General features: G+C 52.2%; 1 protein-coding gene across 1 annotated transcript in view; it reads right to left on the reverse strand.

Annotated features, from left to right (window-relative positions):
- Positions 1 to 19,513, reverse strand: part of EDA (ectodysplasin A) — a 191,237-nt gene that overhangs the window by 11,801 nt on the left and 159,923 nt on the right. Inside the window, exons 3-7 of the mRNA XM_051969187.1 lie at positions 8,312 to 8,335; positions 6,034 to 6,213; positions 4,948 to 4,982; positions 4,342 to 4,393; positions 1,924 to 2,054 (exon numbers count right to left, since the gene is read on the reverse strand). Of these exons, the coding sequence (XP_051825147.1) occupies positions 1,924 to 2,054; positions 4,342 to 4,393; positions 4,948 to 4,982; positions 6,034 to 6,213; positions 8,312 to 8,335 (422 nt within the window). The remainder of the gene's footprint in view (positions 1 to 1,923; positions 2,055 to 4,341; positions 4,394 to 4,947; positions 4,983 to 6,033; positions 6,214 to 8,311; positions 8,336 to 19,513) is intronic.

The raw sequence follows: 19,513 nt of genomic DNA on the forward strand, positions 1-19,513 counted from the left end.
GGGGGTGGGGGCTCCCCATGAGGTCTCTCCTCTAAAGGCCCTTTGGACTTGCCTTGGGGTGTTTCCTCTCTAGTCCTGGCAGTGCAGCCACCCAAAGGTGGCCCTTTGATGCTGATTTGAGGAAACTTCCTTCCTTCCTTCCTTCCTTCCTTCCTTCCTTCCTTCCTTCCTTCCTTCCTTCCTTCCTCCTTCCTTCCTTCCTTCCTTCCTTCCTTCCTTCCTTCCTTCCTTCCTTCCTTCCTTCCTTCTTCCTTCCTTCCTTCCTTCCTTCCTTCCTTCCTTCCTCTGTCTCTCCCTCTCTCTGTTTCTTGTCCCTGCTTCCTGCTTATCTGGTTTTGTAGAGGCTGTGGGGTTCAGCAACAGAGGCTAAGTCCTCCTCCCTCCTCAGCCTCAGGCTCAGGAAACAAGTGCAGATCCATGACCCTGGTGGCCAGGCAGCTGAGCTCATGAGTATTTGTCCTTTTCCATGGGCCCGGGGGAGAGCTGTCCCAGGATTCAAACGCCCACACTCTGGAAGGACAACAGAGGCCGTCATCTGGTAGAGACAGGCCCGGCTCTGCTTGAGTGCCAAGAGCAGGCCCAGAAGTGAAGGGCCGGGTGTGGGGCCAGGTGGCAGCTGTTTCCTGGGGCTCTTCGGGAGCCAGCCGGCTGCTGGTCGAGGATGCTGTCAAAGGTGATCCCAGCTTGGACCAGCTGCCGTCTGTGGTCCCTCTCAAACTCGCGATTCCCCTGGCAGAGGAGCGGGTTCGGAACTGAGAACAGACCCCGGAGCCCGGCTGGGCCAGTCCTTTGAGCCCCTTCTCTGGCCAGGCTCCTTGTCATTCAGCTGCTCTGGCCATCTCTTGGTCTGACACCCTAGAGGAGGTCCCAGCTTCAGGTTCTCTCACCTGCCCCAATGGAGATGCCTGAGGCGTGGGCAAAGAAAAAAAGGGGGGCTTCAAAGAGAGATGGGGAGAGAGAGGGAGAGAGAGACAGAGACAGAGACACACAGAGATGGAGACAAAGAAATAGGCAAAGCCCTTAAGAAAAGGGGTAGAAAGTGGCCAGAAAGGGCCCCAGGGTATCCGCTTGCTCTGTCCCAGCCCGAGTGCCCTTCAGACACAGGCCAAGCTAGGACAGGTGGGCACCCAGATGCCCTCACGGCACCTTGCTGGGACACGGGCCTCAGTTTCCAGGCTGCCGCGTTCGTTGTCGTGGGTCTGGGCCCGGCTGACACACGGTGGCAGCCACACACTCATCAGTCTAACACACGGGCACACTGAGGCAGAGCAGCCTTGGCAAGGAGGGTGGGCACCATGTTTCAGAGTCCCTCCCACAGGCTGTTCAGAGAAAATTGCACCGTGGAGATGCCAGGGATCTCCCCCCACCCCCGCCACCATGGTACATCAGGTCTGAGAGGGCCCAGAGCTCCCTCTTCAAATCCACTGTGGGATGGAACCCTGGGACTTGCTGGTGCACCAGCCTCACGATGCGAGGCCATGGACTTAGGTCACCACGTGCATGTGTGTGCACACGCACACATACACACAAACAGGGACAAATACATGGAACAGACACGCACTCGTACCCATATCCGCGCCCACCCACCCATCCCAACTCTAGGAGAGGATGAAGCTGGCAGACCGTGGAGGAGGAATGAGGGCACCATTGGGGATTCCATGGGCTGACACGTGGGTGGGGAGCCCTTGGGGCCCTCACTGCGGGGGCCGCTCTTGGGCCATCTATAGGGATCACCAGACCCCTCTTCTCTTTGGTTCTTCCCTCCCCCAAAGAGTGCCACCTCCCTTCCCCGGCTGAGTTTCCCTCAAAGCCCAAGGGTTACTCTGTGGCTTGCTGTGGCTAGCGCCACAGTGCCCCTCTGTGCCTGGTGTGGGATCTGCATTCTGCATCTAGGAAAGGAGTTGGGCCTAAGACCGTACTCACTTCTACCTGACTATAGATGAAGTAGGTGCCGTCCACCAGTACCTCCAGCTCCCCGCTGCGGGGGTGCAGTTTAAACACCTTGGGGTTCATGGTGATGCGAGACCAGTCATTGAGTACTCCACCTGAAAGATCTCAGTATGAGAGAATGGCAGTCACTCAGTACATGTCAGAAAAACAGCACCGTCACGCAACCCACCATGGCCGCCCGACTCCCTCAGTTCCATCCTCTCCCCCAGAGGCACCACAAGGCCCGGGGGGGGGGGCAGGGAGCCCAGTCCTGGGCTTCTTCCTCCTCCCCTCACAGAGATCACTCCAAGGTCAAGTTCATACAGGGTGAGCCAGGCCCCTGGGTCTGCCATTTTCTCAGCTCTGAGACCTAAGTCTTTTGATTCGGAACCAGAGGACGTTGGATCTGATTCCCACTGGGCCTCCCCTTCGGAGCTGAATGGCATCGGGCAGGCCCAGACCAGGGCCCTGCTGGGGCTTTCAGTCTCTTTGTTGCGAGGGCAAACCACGGAGGTCGCAGTGGATGATCTCTCAGGGGATTCTGTTACTTTTGTGACTTCCTAAGAGGGATCTGAGATCTGGGTCTTCCTTATCTCAGGGTGGGTTTATGTATAGGTGTGCAAGTGAGCGTGTGTGTGTGTGTGTGTGTGTGTGTGTGTGTGTGTGTGTGTGTGGTGTTTCCATAGGTTCCTGGATCTAGAACCAGATGAAACCCTAAAGATCATCTATTCCAATCCCTAGCCCCTCCCCATTTTACAGATGAGGAAACAGGCCTGTGGAATTGAAATGCCTCATTTAGGCCACACGAAAACCAGGGCTCACCCTTCACTTGGCAACCTTCTTCCTCCCATACTTTTCCAGTAGGCCTGTTGGCCCCTGGATGTTCGTTAAGCACTTCTTCTACGCGTCAAGGCTCTCCCAAGGGATGGGGATGCGCTAAAGAGGGCCGTCACCCTCAAGGGGGAAGCCGGCCTGCAGATCACTACAGAAAGGCGGCTGGGGACAGAGCCTGGGCGGCTCAGGTGGCTCGCGCATCCCACAAACTTGGCTTTATGTGAGAATTCCCCGAGACTCGCTGACAAGAACATTGCTTGCTACCATCAGCCAGAGGAAGAGTGTCCATGTGCGAGCGGGCCTTGCTAACTCCCCAAATGGGGCGCAGCCCAAGTGAGAAGGCGGGAAGGGCTGGCCGCAGGAAGGGCGGCCCCAGCTGGACGGCAGCAGGCAGATGTCTGCACCGAGGCCTTATGTGTGCCTCTCTTATGCAGGCTGAGTGAAGTGGGCAGGGGACACATTCACTTGCGGTACAGATCCAGAGCTGTTTGCGGATGGAAGGTGGGCTCAGAAAGCAGGAAGGCACTAGAGATAGCAGGAGGGCTTCTGGGAAAGGCTGGAGGAGGAAGGGGGAACTGGGGCTAAGAGCTGAAGGATGCTCAGGACCCAAGGGGGCAGTGACGGGGAGAGCCTCCGGCTGCTTCTTCTGGCCCTTTGCTGCCAAGGAGCTTATGGAACCATGGAGACAAACAGGCGCCCACTCTGCTCACCCATTTTGCCCCAGAAGGGAGCTCAGGCCTGTTTCCTGGTGCCTCAGTGTGAGGGCTGCCCCCACTTCCTAAGACCTCTCCCACAGGAGGAAGAGCCTGGGGATCGCCTCTGGCCCTTCCTTCTACCCAGGCCACTACCATTTGAAATGAGATTTCCCGAATTGATGGGAAAACCCTTAGACTTCCTGTCTTGGGGGCATCTTTTCTCAAAGCCTGTCCAGCCAAGCTTCTCCCTGAGGACTGCTGGGAGAAGAGATTCTACCATCTGCTTTTAGGTAGTCTGCTGAGGGAGCCTCCTTACCTCATCTACTTGGGGATTGGGCTGGTCAGAGCTAGGTCCAAGGACCAATTCCAAGGCCCTGCCTGAAGCCTAGAGCAGGGCAGGCAGCTTGCAAGAAATGGCCCAGGATGCTCTGAGGGCTGGGGAGCTGGTGCTGGTCAGAGATCTTTCTACCTCCTCCCCTTCTGGAAGCCTGGGCCAGATGCCTCATGTGGAGAGAGCAGAGGAAGGGAAGTCCCCAGGCTGGGTCCTCCTCTGTCAAGGCAGAGTGGGATCCTTCTGCTTGGGACGTTGCCCCAAGAACATGGGGAAAGGCAGAGAAGCCTGCGTGGGGCTCCCAGAGGTGGGCGGCGGGGCCTGTCAGGCTCCTCAGGGAGGGGCTGGCTCACTGCTTCCCTCCAGCTCCTCTTCTCTGGGACCTAAAGGCCTTTCTTCCAGCTAACTTCACGGAGCTTTCTCTGGCAGCATGTGCATGTATGTGTTCCTGAATGTCTCAGGTAGGTGCGGTTCATGGGTTAGAGGAGGACCAAGGACTGGGGGAGGAATTACTTCCCGGGGGGGGGGGGGAGCGCCTCCTGAGATTCTTACCATTCTTCACTTGGATGGCAGAGCCTTGGCCTTGGAGATGCACCACGGCGGGCTGCAAGGGAGAGAAGGGCAGAGAGCAGATGCTGAGGGCTCACGGGCCGATCCTTCTGCACTTTCACCCCCGCCCCCTTTGGCCCAGAGGGAGGCTGAGGAGGGGCTGGTGGGGGAAGCTCAGGGAACGAGGAGAAGGCTTCCTTGCGCACGTGGCCAGGGGCCTGACTCAATTGGCCACACAATGGGAAGGCATCTGTATTGGTGAAGCCCAGGTGCTTCTGGAAAAGGCGGGAGGCCTTAGCATGGGGGCACCAGGGCCGCTCCCATCTGCTGAGGACCAAGGAAAGGCCCTTGAGGGCCACTCAGAGACACCTCAGTTACTTCCCGCATTCGAGGTGGGGTGACCCGGTCAGGGACGAGGCCCCGAAGCCGTGGCTGCCCATCAGACTGGCACGGTTGTCATGCCAGCTGTGGCCTTGGCACCGTAGTCAGAAGACTCTGTCAGGTGCCTTGGGCTCACCTTCTCATTGGGAGGGGAAGCCGAGGGAAAGGGGGAAGGAGGGAAGGCAAGGAGCCAGGAGCATCCCCGGTTCTTGTTGCCTTCTAACTCACCTGGATCTCTCGAGCTCCAGCCTTGTCGGTTGCACCTGGAAGAGATAGCCAGGCTTCAGGTTGGGAGCGGCAGCCAGGCTGGCCTGCTTGAGCCCTAGTGACAGGGCACTGCCAGTCCGACCTTCCTTCTGCCAGATGGTGGCTCCAGCGGCAGTTCCCCAGAGGGAAGCCCCCCTCTTTCCAGGCCCCACCAAGGAGCCGCCCTCAGGGCCCAGGGCTTAACTCATTTCCCAGGCCAGGAGCTTCGATGGTCACGCTTTGGCCAAGAGGAGCCGTGGGGGCCTAGAAACTGAGGTTTGAGTCCCGGCTCTGTCACTTACTAGTCCCAACTCCCTGCCCCTCTCCAGGGACTCAGTTTCCTTCCTTGTTAAAATGACATCGTTGCTTGCCTTGACTACCATAGATTAGCCATACTTAGTGATGTGGAGGCCGCCCAGCATCCCATAGCTAGCACATTGTGGGCTTGATGGAGAAGGCTGGGGACAGGAGGCAGCTCCAATGAGCTCAGACAGAGCCCCCCGTGAGCCTTCACACACAGGGGGCCTCCGTCACCAGGGAGACGGGGGAGATGCCGTGGGGATTCTCTCGGAGGCTTGGCCCTGCTCCTTCTCCAGTGGGAAAGGATCTCAGTTTCCACTCCCTGCCCATCCCCGACCACTTGCCAACTGCTTTTGCTTCTGGGAGCTGGCCAAGAAGCTTCTATTTTCATGGATCCAAACTCTGCTGGTAACTGGATTCAGTACAGCTTCGAGCTCTGCCGTCCCCCACTCGGAGGCCACCCCAAGGCCTGCCATTCCCCATTCTGGGTGCTCAAACCCCTTCCAGCTTTAGGCAGGAGTCTTATCAGCATCTGGATCTCAAAACTGGGAGTCCCTTTCTCTGCTGGGAAGCCTCAGGCATGTGGTCACACTGAAGCCAGATGCACAGAGGAGGCAGGAGGCCCCTGGTGGACAAGCCCTTTTGGCCCCCAGGCTCAGGCAGCTACGGCCCACTCCTCCCCAAATGCCCCGAGCTGAGCGAAAGGCAAGAGCCTCCTGCACCCTCACTTCCTCACTGGTCACAGGGAGGGGAGACAGAGGCACTCACCTGAGGGGCCTTGCAACCCTGGAGGGCCTTGAGGCCCAGGGGGCCCAGGGGGCCCAGGAGGTCCCATGACTGTTGTGCCAGGGATGCCGGGGATTCCTGGGATTCCTGGAGGCCCCTGGGGGCCTGGAGGCCCAGGGGGTCCCGGGGGACCATTTGGCCCGGGAGGGCCGGCCTTTTTTCCTGAGAAAACAAAAGCAAACCAAGATTCGACATCAGACCATCGTCAGGCATCTGGGGCAAACATATATTGCTGCTTTCTCCTCGGTCTCCCCCTTCCAGTTTGTTACCCTTCTGGGGCCTCAGGCAGGGCTCGGGGCAATGTGCCCACCTTCTGGAACTCAGGCAGGCATGGGATTGCCCACCCCTCATGGGCTTGAAAATCCCAAGGCAGCCTGGGAAAGCCAGCCTCTATTTAAGTCCTCTCTGGGTTCTGCCTTTAGTCAGCCTACCACAATCTCAAGGTCTCCCACCCTTCAGCTCAGGCCTTCAAACATTTCTGCTCATGCTGCATGAGGGAACGAGGTGGCTGGCTCGGGAGGCACATGACAGGGGCCTCCAGTACTGACAGGGCTGGCCCGTGGGGCAGGGCAGAGCCAGGGCAGTTGTGGGGGTGGGGCGAAGCCAAAGCTAAAGCCTTGCTGGACAGGGCAGCTTCCGAGGGCAGACTGCCACGTTTGCTTGTCACAGAGGGTTTGCCTTTGGGCACATGGGTGGGAAGCTTCTGGCTCCCCGGGCCTCCTCCAGGGAGGCAGGGGCTTGGGCGGCAGCATGTGGCATTGCCAAAGAAGGGTCACACCACGGAGAAGCAGTCTCCCTGGGCCTCCCGGGCCTCGAAGAAGTCTCGGCAGGGAGGCTAGGGGGACACTCCTCCTTTGGCATCCAGGACCCACTTTCGGAGCCCAGCTCGCTCTCTTTAGAGCTGGGGGCCCTCGGGCAAGCCAATTTATCTCCCTCACCCTCACTTTCTCCATGTGGAAAACAAGTGGACTAGATGAACTTCAGCCCCCTTCACCTCCCAAATCCTATCTGCCCTGAGGTGGCAGTGCATGGAGGGCATGCTTTGGAGTGTTTCTGGAGGAGCATGGCTCAGTGCGGTGCCCCTGGGCTAGGTGAGGAGGGTCCAGACTCGGTGGGCGGTGGGAGAAGAGAGGCCTGCTCAACTGCTAGCAGGTCAAACACACCTGGGGACGAGGACTGGGATGGGATTTGGTCTCCAGTGTGAAAGGCATTGCATTTCTGGTCGGGACTAGATTTGGGGCCAGTCTGGCACCGATCAGTCACCAACTCTGGGCAAGCCTGCGTCTACGACAGGTCTCACGTTCACCCCTTTCTCGCTACTTGTGTGGCTACTGGTCTAGTCCGGGCCTTCAGGAAGCAGGAAGTCGGCGGGAAGGGCCTTGGAGCCAACGAGAACAGGGAGACCTCTCATCCCATCCCATAGAGGAGACCTTATCAGTCCTGGAGAAAAATGTCCGGCCTGGTGCAACAGGAATGGGGGACAGCTGAAAGATGGGAGCAAAAGCCTCAACCTCTACCTGGCTCAGCAAGGAGGGTGCTTCTCCTAATCTTTTTGGCCTGGCCTAAAGTGGTCAGAGAAGTAGAGCCAAGAGTGGGAGTCAGAACAGACCGAGGCTTGTGGTCAGTGGGCTGTTCTGGGAGGTGGCGGGCTCGCCACCGCCGAAGGCCTTTGAGCAGTCTGGACAAATGCTGGTCGTGATCACCGTGGAAAGTCTGAGTTTCTAAGGTCCCTCTTGGCCGTGACATTCAATGTCACTAAAGAGAAGAGGGAAAATGTGGGAGCTAAGAAGCAAGGAGCCTATGTGGAGCCGAGTTGAGGGCCTCACGTGGCCTTGCTTCCTGACTGTGGGAAGAAAAACCTTGAAGAGTAAAGAGCAAGTGGGCAGTAAGGGAAAATGAGGAAATAAGAGAGGAAGGGAACCCACAGGGCCTTAGCTCAACGGGGACCTTGCCTCAAAGGGAATCTCATCAGGAAATCATTGCTTCTCTTGACTGGAGGGCGGCTTTCCAGAAAGGCCCTTGGGTTTCTCATGACTTAGTCTGGTTTAATGATACAAGTGCAGGGCCTGGAACATAATAAATGCTCAGCAGTGCTCACTGACTGAGGGAGTCTCTACTGTGTGTGTGTGTGGGGGTCACGGCAATGACACTGAGGATGGCCAAGCCCCAGTGGCCACATTGGGAAGCTAATTATTGCATGTCATGTAGGAGAAAGTCACTCAGTCACATACACCAGAAAGAAAAGCAAATGAGACCTTACCCTTTTTCTTGTTTTTAACTGGACCTGCAAAGAGAAGAACAGAAAAATTAAAATCCCTTGATGTTCCCAGGGAGGGTCAAGGTTTCAAGACCTATAAGTCATGTGGCAAAGCCTTCGCCTCGATCTTCTGCCCACCCCGTGAAGGAGGGAGATTTCTTCCTGTCTCTGCAGCTCTTGATACTCTCACTTCCCTTAGCTTTCCTGGTGTTGCCGTCTCCTGCTTCTGCTTCTCTCTGCTCCTTCTCGGGCTCACGTCGTCATCCACTAATGGGCAGTTTCCCGCCCCTTGACCGTAACTCGCTGCTCTAGTTTCCCCCTCACCTGCTGAGGTGAAGTTCTCAGGCACCATCTCCCACGTCCACGGACACAGGCTTAGTTCTTTCCTGAACTCCGTCACCCACTGGACAGCTCCCCCCGGCCATCTGACAACATCTCAAAGCCCATGTGTCCAAAAAGGGGACTCGTTATCTTCCCTCTCAAACTCTTCCTTCCAAACTTCCTTATGTCTGTTGAAAATGTTACCATCGTCCCAGAAAGTCAAGTTTTATACCTCTAAACGGGGGGTCCTGTAAACACTTCTTGGGGAGAGAGGGTCGAGAGTGGAAAAAGTTTAAGAAACCCAGCTTTTTAGCATCCCTTCACACACGAGTTTGCTCCCCTCCCCACTCCTTTCCCACTTCTCTCCACTCCCATCCTCTTGTAGGGCTCCTGGAAGTTTCCCTGTCTGCTCCCAGGCTCCCCCTTCTCTAACCCAGCCTTTCCAATATCCCATCTTTGCTTAAAAACAAAAACAAACTTGAAAAACTAATTTATACTTTGTTTATTATGAATGTAACCTCAATGTTTCCATATCCAAACAGGGCTTGATACAAAGATGTGACTTTCTTTTACATAGTTTGTTCTTCAAGTGTGTTTGATATTTCACAGCACTGTATTTACCCCGGCCTTGCTTGTCCATATGCCCTTCTGAGCTTCTTTCTCTCATTAGTGGGGTGTGTGTGTGTGTGCGCGCGCGCATGTGTGTGGAGGGTTTAATGTGGACATGACTGGTGACAAGAGTCACCCAGCTGCCATTTGCCTATGGATTCAAAAGAAGGCCCACAGAGGGAGGGATGGTTTCCCCAAGCCTGGGTTTACTTGGAGACGTGACTCTACACCTTTTCCTCCAAAGCCTTTGGGCCCCAATATGGCCGCCTAGCAAGAGTGGGCCCAGGAAGGCTTCCCTTCCTGCCCTACATGGCCTCCTGATGGCAGATTCTTGCCATATCTCAGGCCAAGGGCCGATGCCCTATCCACTGTGCCATGTAGCTGCCCCTTCAAGTCCATTCTTCATTCAGCAGTGCTAAAGTTAGCAAGTGTGGGTCACCCCTCATTCAATAAACACTGGTGATCTCCAGATCAAATCAAAAAATGCTCTGCCATTTATAGCCCTTCCCAGTGTCTCCAGACTCCTTCCATCCTATAGTCCTCACATCCCCCCCACCCCACTGAGCACAATCTCTGATGCAGTGACACTGGTTTCCCCGTGGCTCAAACACTACGCTCCATCCCCGGATTCTGGAAGTTTTCACCGGCCATTCCCCATGACTGGAAGTCTCTCCCTCCTCATCTCTGCCCACCAGCTTCCTTCAAGTCCCAGTGTACCTTTTCCGATTCCCCTTTGACCCTCATGCCATCCCTCTGTCCTTCCTGTAGCTTGCCCGTACACAGCAGATCTATCTGGCCTTTGTGACAAACTTGCGTAGTAGGCAACGAGTTTCTCGGGATGTCCATTTGGAGCCAGACCGCCAAGGGACTTTGCTTAAGGTCAAGGATCAAAGCAAAGGCCCCGCTGACTTTGAGCCCGGGCTGCCACTCGCCTGGGAGAATGGGGCCCGATGCTTGAGAGAGGATTGTCGTCTCCAGGGCAAAAAGAGGGCAGCAGCAGTTTCTTTGGCTCATCGTGCTTTAATTTGTTAGTTATTATAAGAGGATGGATGATGGTAATCCATCCATGTGGGGAACACATGCCCGCCTAGGGTAATTTAGCAGAAGTGAATGGGCGCTTAAAAAGAAGTGTCAACAGTTTCACTGACAGTGAAGTCACAGACAATTTCGGGGAAATCACTTCTAAGGAAAGCGATTCCAAGCGTTTCAGGGAACTTAGGCGATCCAACTCGCTTTTAGAATAGTCCCCACTTGGGGGACAGCCACTTCCTGGACGCAGAGACCTTTAGGGTTTCTCCCTAAAGTCCTGGGGAGGGGGGCAGGAAGATCAGAGGATGAAGTCCCAAAGGCACCAGGGGCCCTGTGTCCGAAGCCTGGCTGGGGGAATGTCCAGCGAGTCACTTGACTCCAGTGGACCTCAGTTTCCTCGTGGATTTGTTGTAAGGAATGACTATTTCCAAAGTGATTTTTAAGAGTGGGATCCTTTGGGTTTTTCTCTCACAGCCATTCCCGATGTCCCCCCTCCCATTCTTCCAATTAACTTTTCCCTTGTCACAAAGTGACTGAAAGAAGACCCCCGTTTTGCCCCTGGCACTCTCTACTTCTCCAGTAGGGAGAGGAGATGTGTTTCATTACATGTTCTTTGGGCCTGAGCTCGGGTCACTGTATTTAACCCGTTCTTTTTGTTTCTGTGGCTGTTGTCACGGTCCCTGGTGGTAGGGAGACCAGAGTTCATGTCTGACTTTAGCTACTTAGTAGCTGTATGGCCTTGGGCAAGTTGCTTAACTTTGATTTGCCTCAGTTTCCTCATCTGTAAAATAACAGCATCTACCTGGGAAGGGTTGTTTGATGATCAAGTGAGGTCAGATTTATAAAGCATCTAGCACAGGGTGGGGCATATAGAAGGACAAACACACACACACACACACACACACACACACACACACACACACAGGCTCGTTCCCTTCCTCTCCCCTTCTGTTCACTTCAGGCTGCATCAGATAAGACAAGTCTTCAAAGGTGTCTCTGGACTTCTCAAATGTTTTGTTTTTTCACGATCCCTTTATTGTCTCCCCTTGCTTTTGTTCCCACAAACAGCACTGCTGGGAAGTTTTGGATTTTCGTTGGGTCTTTCTTTTCCCTTTGACCTCCTTGGGGTGGACTTCTACCAAGGACACCATCTCCACAGTTGGGTGACCAGGACCACGTGCCATCATCTGGAATCCTTCAGCACGCTCAGCTGCCTCTCTGGGAAGAGTTCTGGGACCTCTATAGTCCGTTCCAGCTCTGGCAAGTTCTTCCAAGGGCTGAACGGTCAGTTCAGTGGAGCTGTGGTGCTTCCCTATTAGCATCTCGGAGCCACACACTCAGACAAGGGTCTCACCATCTCATTGACTTCCTTCCAGGTAGTCAGGGAGAGGCAGCCTAGTGGGGCTGCCATGATGCCCTCTGAACTTTCTGAATCTTCCCAAGTCTCCTTTCCAGCCAACCAGGAGAAGGGCTGGCTCCCCATCTGCTCCTACCCCACCCTCTGACCCCAATGGGTTCTGGGTGATGGCGGAGCCCAAATAGGTGACACAGGCCTGGTCTCCTCACGGAAGGGATTTGTTTTTTGTTTTGTTTTTATTTTATAATAACTTTTTATTGACAGAACCCATGCCAGCGTAATTTTTTACAACATTATCCCTTGCACTTGCTTCTGTTCCGATTTTTCCCCTCCCTCCCTTCACCTCCTTCCCCAGATGGCAAGCAGTCCTATATATGTTAGATATGTCGCAGTATATCCTAGATACAATCTATGTTTGCAGAACCGAACAGTTCTCTTGTTGCACAGGGAGAATTGGATTCAGAAGGGAAAAATAACCCGGGAAGAAAAACAGCAATACAAGCAGTTTATATTGATTTCCCAGTGTTCTTTCTTTGGGTGTAGCTGCTTCTGTCCATCCTTGATCAATTGAAACCGAGTTAGTTCTTTGTCAAAGAAATCCACTTCTATCAGAATACATCCTCATACAGTGTTGTTGTTGAGGTATATAATGATCTCCTGGTTCTGCTCATTTTACTCAGCATCAGTTCCTGTAAGTCTCGTCAGTCCTCTCTGTATTCATCCTGCTGGTCATTTCTTACAGAACAATCATATTCCATAACATTCATATACCACAATTTATTCAGCCATTCTTCAATTGCTGGGCATCCATTCAGTTTCCAGTTTCTGGCCACTACAAAGAGACCTGCCCCAAACATTCTTGCACATACAAGTCCCTTTCCCTCCTTTAAGATCTCTTTGGGATAGAAGCCCAGAAGTAACACTGCTGGATCAAAGGGTATGCACAGCTTGATCACTTTTTGGGCATAATTCCAGATTGCTCTCCAGAATGGCTGGATTCGTTCACAACTCCACCAACAGTGTATCAGTGTCCCAGTTTCCCACATCCCCTCATGGAAGGGATTTGTAAGGGAAAGATATGGCTCCTGTGAGTGCCAGTAGGTTATAGCCCTCATCGGTAGCCCTCCAAAAGGGAGCTTAAGTTTCTTCCTCTTTTGTCACGGCCTCTACTTTCCCATGTTGCTTTGGAGCTCAAAATCTCTCATCCCAGAAGTAACTATTTATTTCTCTTCTCCTTAGATTCCTGACTCCAGACCCTCAGGGGAGAAGAGTGCCATGACAGGAAAAGCACTAGCTTCTGACTCAGGAGATGAAGGTTCAAGTCTCTGTCAAATCACTGACTAGCTAGGTGACCTTGGCTAAGCCATTTACCCTGCAATTTCATCATCTCTGAAATGGGAATAACAATACTTTCACTACCTACCTTAGAGACTTATGGAAGAGACCCAATGAGCTGAGGGAGAAAACGTTTTATGGCCTTGGAGTACAGGGCACTGGCCAGTTGCAAATGTTTGCTGACTGAATAAATGGGGTGAAGGCTCTCAGGACAAAATAAAGATTGATCAGTCGGGCTTTGGCCCTCTGATTAATCGAGAGCGAGGGAAGGAAGGGATAGGGTGGAGGGGGATGGCTGGCAGATGCTGGAAGTACTAGAATGGACTGAACTTTCATTTTCCCAAGGCCCCACAGTGAGCCCTCAGTGTCCATTCAGTCTCCAAGGCTGCTCTAACTCAGCACCATGTGAGTTCTAACCAAAGAAGTAGGTGAGGAGCCTAGAGATCTAGGCAGGATGGAGTCCCATCAATTCCAAGAGGAACAAGGGAAGGAAAAGCACATGAGATGCCCGTGTCTGTGGCCCTGTGACGATACCCACGGCTCTGCCAGACAAGACCTGAGTGAGATGAACCTTTTACACAGTCACGAGAATACTCGTGATGTGGGAAATCAGGTGGGTTTTGGTGGCCCTCCAGAGACGCCACAGCAAAGGCCGATTCCCGGTGTCGGAGGCCCGACTAATTTATGAAGACTGGGGGCTCAGCTGCTGTATTACTTGCAGGGCCCTGGCTAGTCCATGAGGCAAGTTTTCCGCTTCCAGATTTGTCCGGAAAGGCTGAGTGTCTGCTAAGGAAACTCCACCTGGAGCCAAGCCCCATTTTAGGGGTGTAGTAGCACTTCAGCCAGCCTGGCCCACTCAATCACTACACATTATGTAGTGATTTAGGCCTCCCTGATGCAGATAGTCATCCTCACCTCGTCGCTCATGTCACGTTCCGGGTCCAAGGAGAATCTCACAATCTCTGAGATGGAAGGAACCTTAGGCAACCTCGAGTCTAACACCTTCGTGAATGAGAAATCATGTGGCAGCTAGGTGGCGCCACAGCGGATGGAGTGCTGACCCCGGAGTTCAAATTCAACTCACACACTAGCTGGGTGACCTTGGGCAAATCACTTCACCACTAACTGCAGGACCTGTCTCTCAGGGCTGTTGGGATGCCCTAACGGGTTTACGTACGTGAAGTGCTTTGCTGTTGTTGTTTCCGGTCACGTCTGACCGTTTGGGATCCCATTTGGGGTTTTCTTGACCAAGACTCTGGAACAGTTTGCCATTTCCTCCCCTATCTTCTTTTATAGATGAGAAACTGAGGCAAACAGGGCTAAGGGATCTACCCGTGAATCACGTGACTGGTGAGTATTTTAGACTGGATTTGAACGCAGGTCTTCCTGACCCCAGATCCGGCACGCTATTCCCCTGCAGCACCCCCTGAGACTTTTCAGACGGACTGCCATCCAGTCATATTTACTCCATCTCAGAGCTAAGCAGTTTTTTTTTTTTTTTTTAAAGCTACGTGTTGAATTGTATGTTTATCCCCACTCAGTTTCAGCTTATGAGAACTGGCTCTAAATTCCATCTCACTGAGAACTCTTGAGATTCCAACTCTTGTCATTCTGGGACAGCTGTTCAGAAAACAGCTGGGCCCACAGAGTCCCCGAAGTGGGGGAAATGGACTTCCATTCTGGGGAACCTATGTTCCCAGGCTGGCCGGCCTCTGCCTTTGTTAGATCCCTCTGCCTCATTTTTTCCATGTAGTTCTCCTGATTGACTTAAAAATTATTTTTTCAAACCCTTATATAGAATGTCAATATACCCCAATTAAACTTGCTCAGTAATTTGCATTTAAATTACCTTAACTAATTTCAACCCCCTAAATGTCCTAATTAGTCAATCCATCAACAAGCACTGATTACAGGCATCTGATGGATGTACCGAGCGAGCATTGTGATCAGTGCATGGGCACACAAAGAAAAAGCGAAAATTGAGCTCCTGGTATAGAGAAGCAGCTTCTCATCCCAGCCTTTTAAGTCTCCAGCTCACGAGTCTTTCCTTATACTGGTCATCAGCTCTCCCAGTTTTCCTCCATTCTGCTGCTTCTGTTATTGCTTTTTTGGTTTTAAATCTGGCATTATTGCCTAAAGGTGAACTCAGATTGTCTGTCAGTCTTCTTTGCATTTTAATATCTGTTCCATGAATGTATAAGTCGGGAAGCCCTGGAATCAAGTCACGTCTTGGGTACATCCTGGAAGTGGGATTCTAGACAGATTATCTCACATCTCAGTGTTCTGGGCAACTCTCTAAGACTACACACACACACACACACACACACACACACACACACACACACACACACAAGATGTTGACCTGGTCTGGTAGAGATTTCCTCCCATTCCCCTGGAATCCATGCGCCCATACAAGAGCACCATGATTTATTACTCATTCCCTATTAGGTATTGAAGTTGCTTACAGTTTTTGGTAATTACAGATCATGTCACAAGGCTCTTTTGTTGTTGGCTAGTTTCTGATCGCCTTTGCAAAGCAGATTTTACCATGTTCTCATCTATTCCCGAAAACCAGAACAGGGAGGGCCAAGGCAGGATTCCCTTTTGTCACTGGCTTAGCAGTGCACCCCAATGGCCTACCTTCCCCGTCCCCTAGATCCTGGCTTATGCCCTCAGCGCACTTGGACTCACTCTCCTGATGAAGCATTCCTCTGGAGCAACATCCTCCAAGAGCAATCATCCAACTTCTGCATAAATACCTCCATTGATGGAAAAATCACTACTAAAAAAGGTAACATTTTAGTATGAAACAGATCTAATCGTTAACTGATGGCCCACAAGTTTGTCTCACCCCAGCCAGCAACCCCGAATCAATTAGGGAAGAGTTTGGTGGAAGAAGGAATCAGTGTCAGAGAATTGCCTCTGGAACTTCTCATAGTTGGGTTAACAATCACTTGACTCAATATAAACTCCTGTCACTCAGATGCGTACTTTGGAAATGGTCCAGGGCTCAACAGGACTGGGTGGAAAAAATCATGTAGAGAAAGGGATTAAACCATTCTCAACCATTAACACCTTCATCTAATGCCAGATGGAAAGGCTTTACTATGGGAGATGAATCTTGACTTTATTTCCGATGAAGAGCTGGTCACTAGCCAAAGTAACTGACCTAGGAGTCATGGGAAGAAATCTTCTCTCAGAACTAACTTATCATTAATAAATATTCCCAAAGACTTCATCATAACCAGTACCATGACCAGCTCTTCTCCCCCTTTCCCCCCTTACCCCCCCCCCCCGCACTAACTGAGCAGTCATAATGACCAATCCCTACGGTCATATTTTTATCACATCTTATTCTCATGATGGTCTAGGTACACCCTGAAAGGTATCCTTGATGAAAGCAGGAGCTAGGAACAAGCAGGCTTAGAGCTACTGACACTTATGAACTCACAGTCGTAGTTGAAATCTGAGGTCCTACTCTGTCGAGTAATCACAAATCAGCTTTGGTTATGGAATACAACTTAAAAGTCATTTCTCCAAGCACATGCTAAAATGATTCCACGTAGCTAGACGTGGGCATATTACACGTATGGTCTCCCCCATTAGCCGAGGAGCTCCAGAAGAGCAGGGATGACCTTGCTTTGCTCTCTGTATTGCCAGTGCTTGGCACAAAGTCAGCTTTTTATGAATGCTCTTTCATTCATTCCTTTGGGACAGATGGGATCATGAAGGTCACCCTGCTCAATCATTTACTAAATATTGACGGAAAATGAGCCACAAAACAGAGATCTGTGCTCCCCGAAGGTGTCTGCCCATTCTTTCATCAAGGATTTCCTTGGGGGGAGGGAGTTCAAAGGCAAGAGAGATTTTCTAGAGATGGGAGGCCCTTGGGGTGCTCCCAGAGTCTTGGGTCCAAACTATAGGGATCCACAGGCTCTTGGAAGTCTTGGTTCAGTCCCAAAGACCAAATGGGCTGGACTGCAGTAGAAAGGCCGGGGGGACACTGGGTGTTATGGCCACGCTGGGGTCATTATTTATGTGTGTGAGGTGACGACAGCATTGCAAACACCCTCTGGAAAGGGACTTCAGCCTCCAATGGTGAGCTTCTTCCGCACCTTGTGCCCCACCTCCCTCCCGCTTCCAGCCCCTTAGTGACCTTTGGCATTCTGAAGGGGCTGCTTTTGTTTGATCTACTTGCCTCAGGCACCAAAAATGTTTCAAAATGTTCTCAGTTGCCTACCACCCTGGGCAACACTGGGACCGTGGCTTTTGAGATCGCTGGGTGCCTCTGTTTATTTCTTCCGAACCCTGGAGTTGTTATCTGATTGCCTCCAGGATTTGAGGCTGACTCAATGGAGTCTGCTCAAGAGCAGCCTAGATTTAGAAACTAGGAAATCCCAGGTTTCCTCTTTATAGACCAGAGTCTGTCATGAGATCTGGAACAAACAGCTGGAAGGAAATTCCCTCTTTCCAGACCGAGGGCCTCGGAGATGCCGGATGGCCATGGGATGCTCTGCTGCTGGGCTCCCTGGGCCGACAGCCTCACGAGGTTAGCGTAGGCAGCGCCCAACTTGCCCATTTGATCAGGGTTTTAGCTACAGACCTAATTATCTGAAAGCTATTTTTGACCCAAGTCTGCTCCGCCCAGCCCATCACCTCGACAATCCAAGGAATGAGGTCATCTTTATGTGTGTGTGAGAGAGCAACATCTGCTGTTAAGGTTCTTCCTGCAACCCTCCAGGCCCCGAGCACTATTCCACAGGCAAGAGCATCCACACAGGAACCGCAGGGGTCGGGCCAACAGGAGAGAAGTGGGATTGCTCTTCCCTAGGGGTCAGAAACTCCACGATGCTCTGAAGCTACAGAACAAATGTGGAAGGGACCTCAGTCCCATCTGAGCTGGACCTGAAGAAAGCTTCCACACGGGTGGGCATCTGGCCATTTGGAGGCCTCCAAGGAAGGGGCGTCTAGCACCTCCCAAGGCAGCCCGGTCTCCTCTGGGATAGCATTTGTGCCTAGCAAGCCCCCTGCTCCTACCTCATTCGAGCCCCGGACTGCATTCCTGACTTTGGAAGCCCTTTCCCCAGAAATACACCCATGAGCTAGGGCAAGGAGGATGCTAGTGTGGGAAGGACTCCTTTATGGCAACTCCCTCCACAAATGCAGAGCCTGACCCATCTGGGATTTAGTAGATAAATCCTAAGGAACCGCTTAAGGCATACAGATGTAAGTGATTCAACACTTCGAAGGGGCTTCGAACGGATTATACAGAGCCCAACAACAGTCACATGATGGATGAATGAGAAGATAAAGATAATTTATCACAGAAGCTAGAGCTGGAAGGGTTCTTAGAACAGAGACCACAAAATGTTAGAATTGGAAAAGGGTCTTGGATCAGAGAACATCAGAGCTGGGGTGGGGGGAGGCCTTTAGAACAGAGAATGCCAAGACCCGGAGGGACAGGGGCCTTAGAACAGGGTATGTCAGAGTTGGGGCGGAGGCGGTTCAAACATAGATGTGAGAGAGAAGAAACGTTAGGTCAGATAATGTCACAGCTGTAGGCTCATCTCATCCAGTAATTGCTTTACAGATGGTGAGACTGAGGCACAGAGGGATGAAATAATGGGTTTGGGTCAGAACCCAGCCTCCAGGGCTTTTCTCCGCTCCAGCAGCCTCTCAGATTCCCTCCTGGATTCTTTAAGTTACTCAATGAACAGGAAGATTTCTGTGAGAAAGCCTCCCTTGAAATGCTATGGGGAGTCCACCCAGCCAGGATCCCATCTCTGAAGCACAACTGTCTTTCTGTGAAATCCGAGCATTAAATTATAGGATGTCTGTGGTCCTGGGCTTTGCAATGGTCCTCCTCAGATCCTGTGACTTCAGTCTCTTGAGTACCTTCTCACTGCCTGAAAAGCATGAGTTCTGTAGGCAGAACTCATGTGCAGGCCATGGTCACTCATAGCAACAGCACCTGTATTTGTAAATAGGGGCTTGATAGCTCTCTGAGGGGGTTGGACAGATTACATCCTGGGAGGGAACCAGACAGCTGAACTTCTGGGGTAGCTAGTAGACACAGGCCCACTCAGAACATGCTGTTTCCAAGGATGACTGTTCTGTTCTGTTTTCCTCCCTCCATTCTTGCCTTTCTTTCCCCTTCCCTTTGTTTTTTCTTTTTCCCTTATTTCCTTCCATTCTTTTCCTCCTTTTCCCTCTCCCTTTTTCTTCTTTCCTTTCTTCCTCTCTGTTCTCTTTGTCCTTCCTTCCTCTCTCTCCATTTTCTTTTTTCCTTCCTTCCTCTCTGTCCCCTTCTTTCCCTCCTTTCCTTTCTCTCCCCTTATTCCTTCTCCTCTTTTTTCCTTCTTTCCTGTGTCCCTCTCTCTTCATCTCCTTCCTTCCTTTCCCCTGTGTCCCTCTTTCCCTTCCTCTCCTTTCTCTTTCTCCCTTTCTTTTTCTCTCCTCTTTTTTCTTCCTTCCTTCCTTCGTTCCTTCCTTCGTTCCTTCCTTCCTTCGTTCCTTCCTTCCTTCCTTCCTTCCTTCCTTCCTTCCTTCCTTCC

Source organism: Antechinus flavipes, chromosome X (genome assembly GCF_016432865.1).
Source record: "Antechinus flavipes isolate AdamAnt ecotype Samford, QLD, Australia chromosome X, AdamAnt_v2, whole genome shotgun sequence".
NCBI lineage: Eukaryota > Metazoa > Chordata > Mammalia > Dasyuromorphia > Dasyuridae > Antechinus > Antechinus flavipes.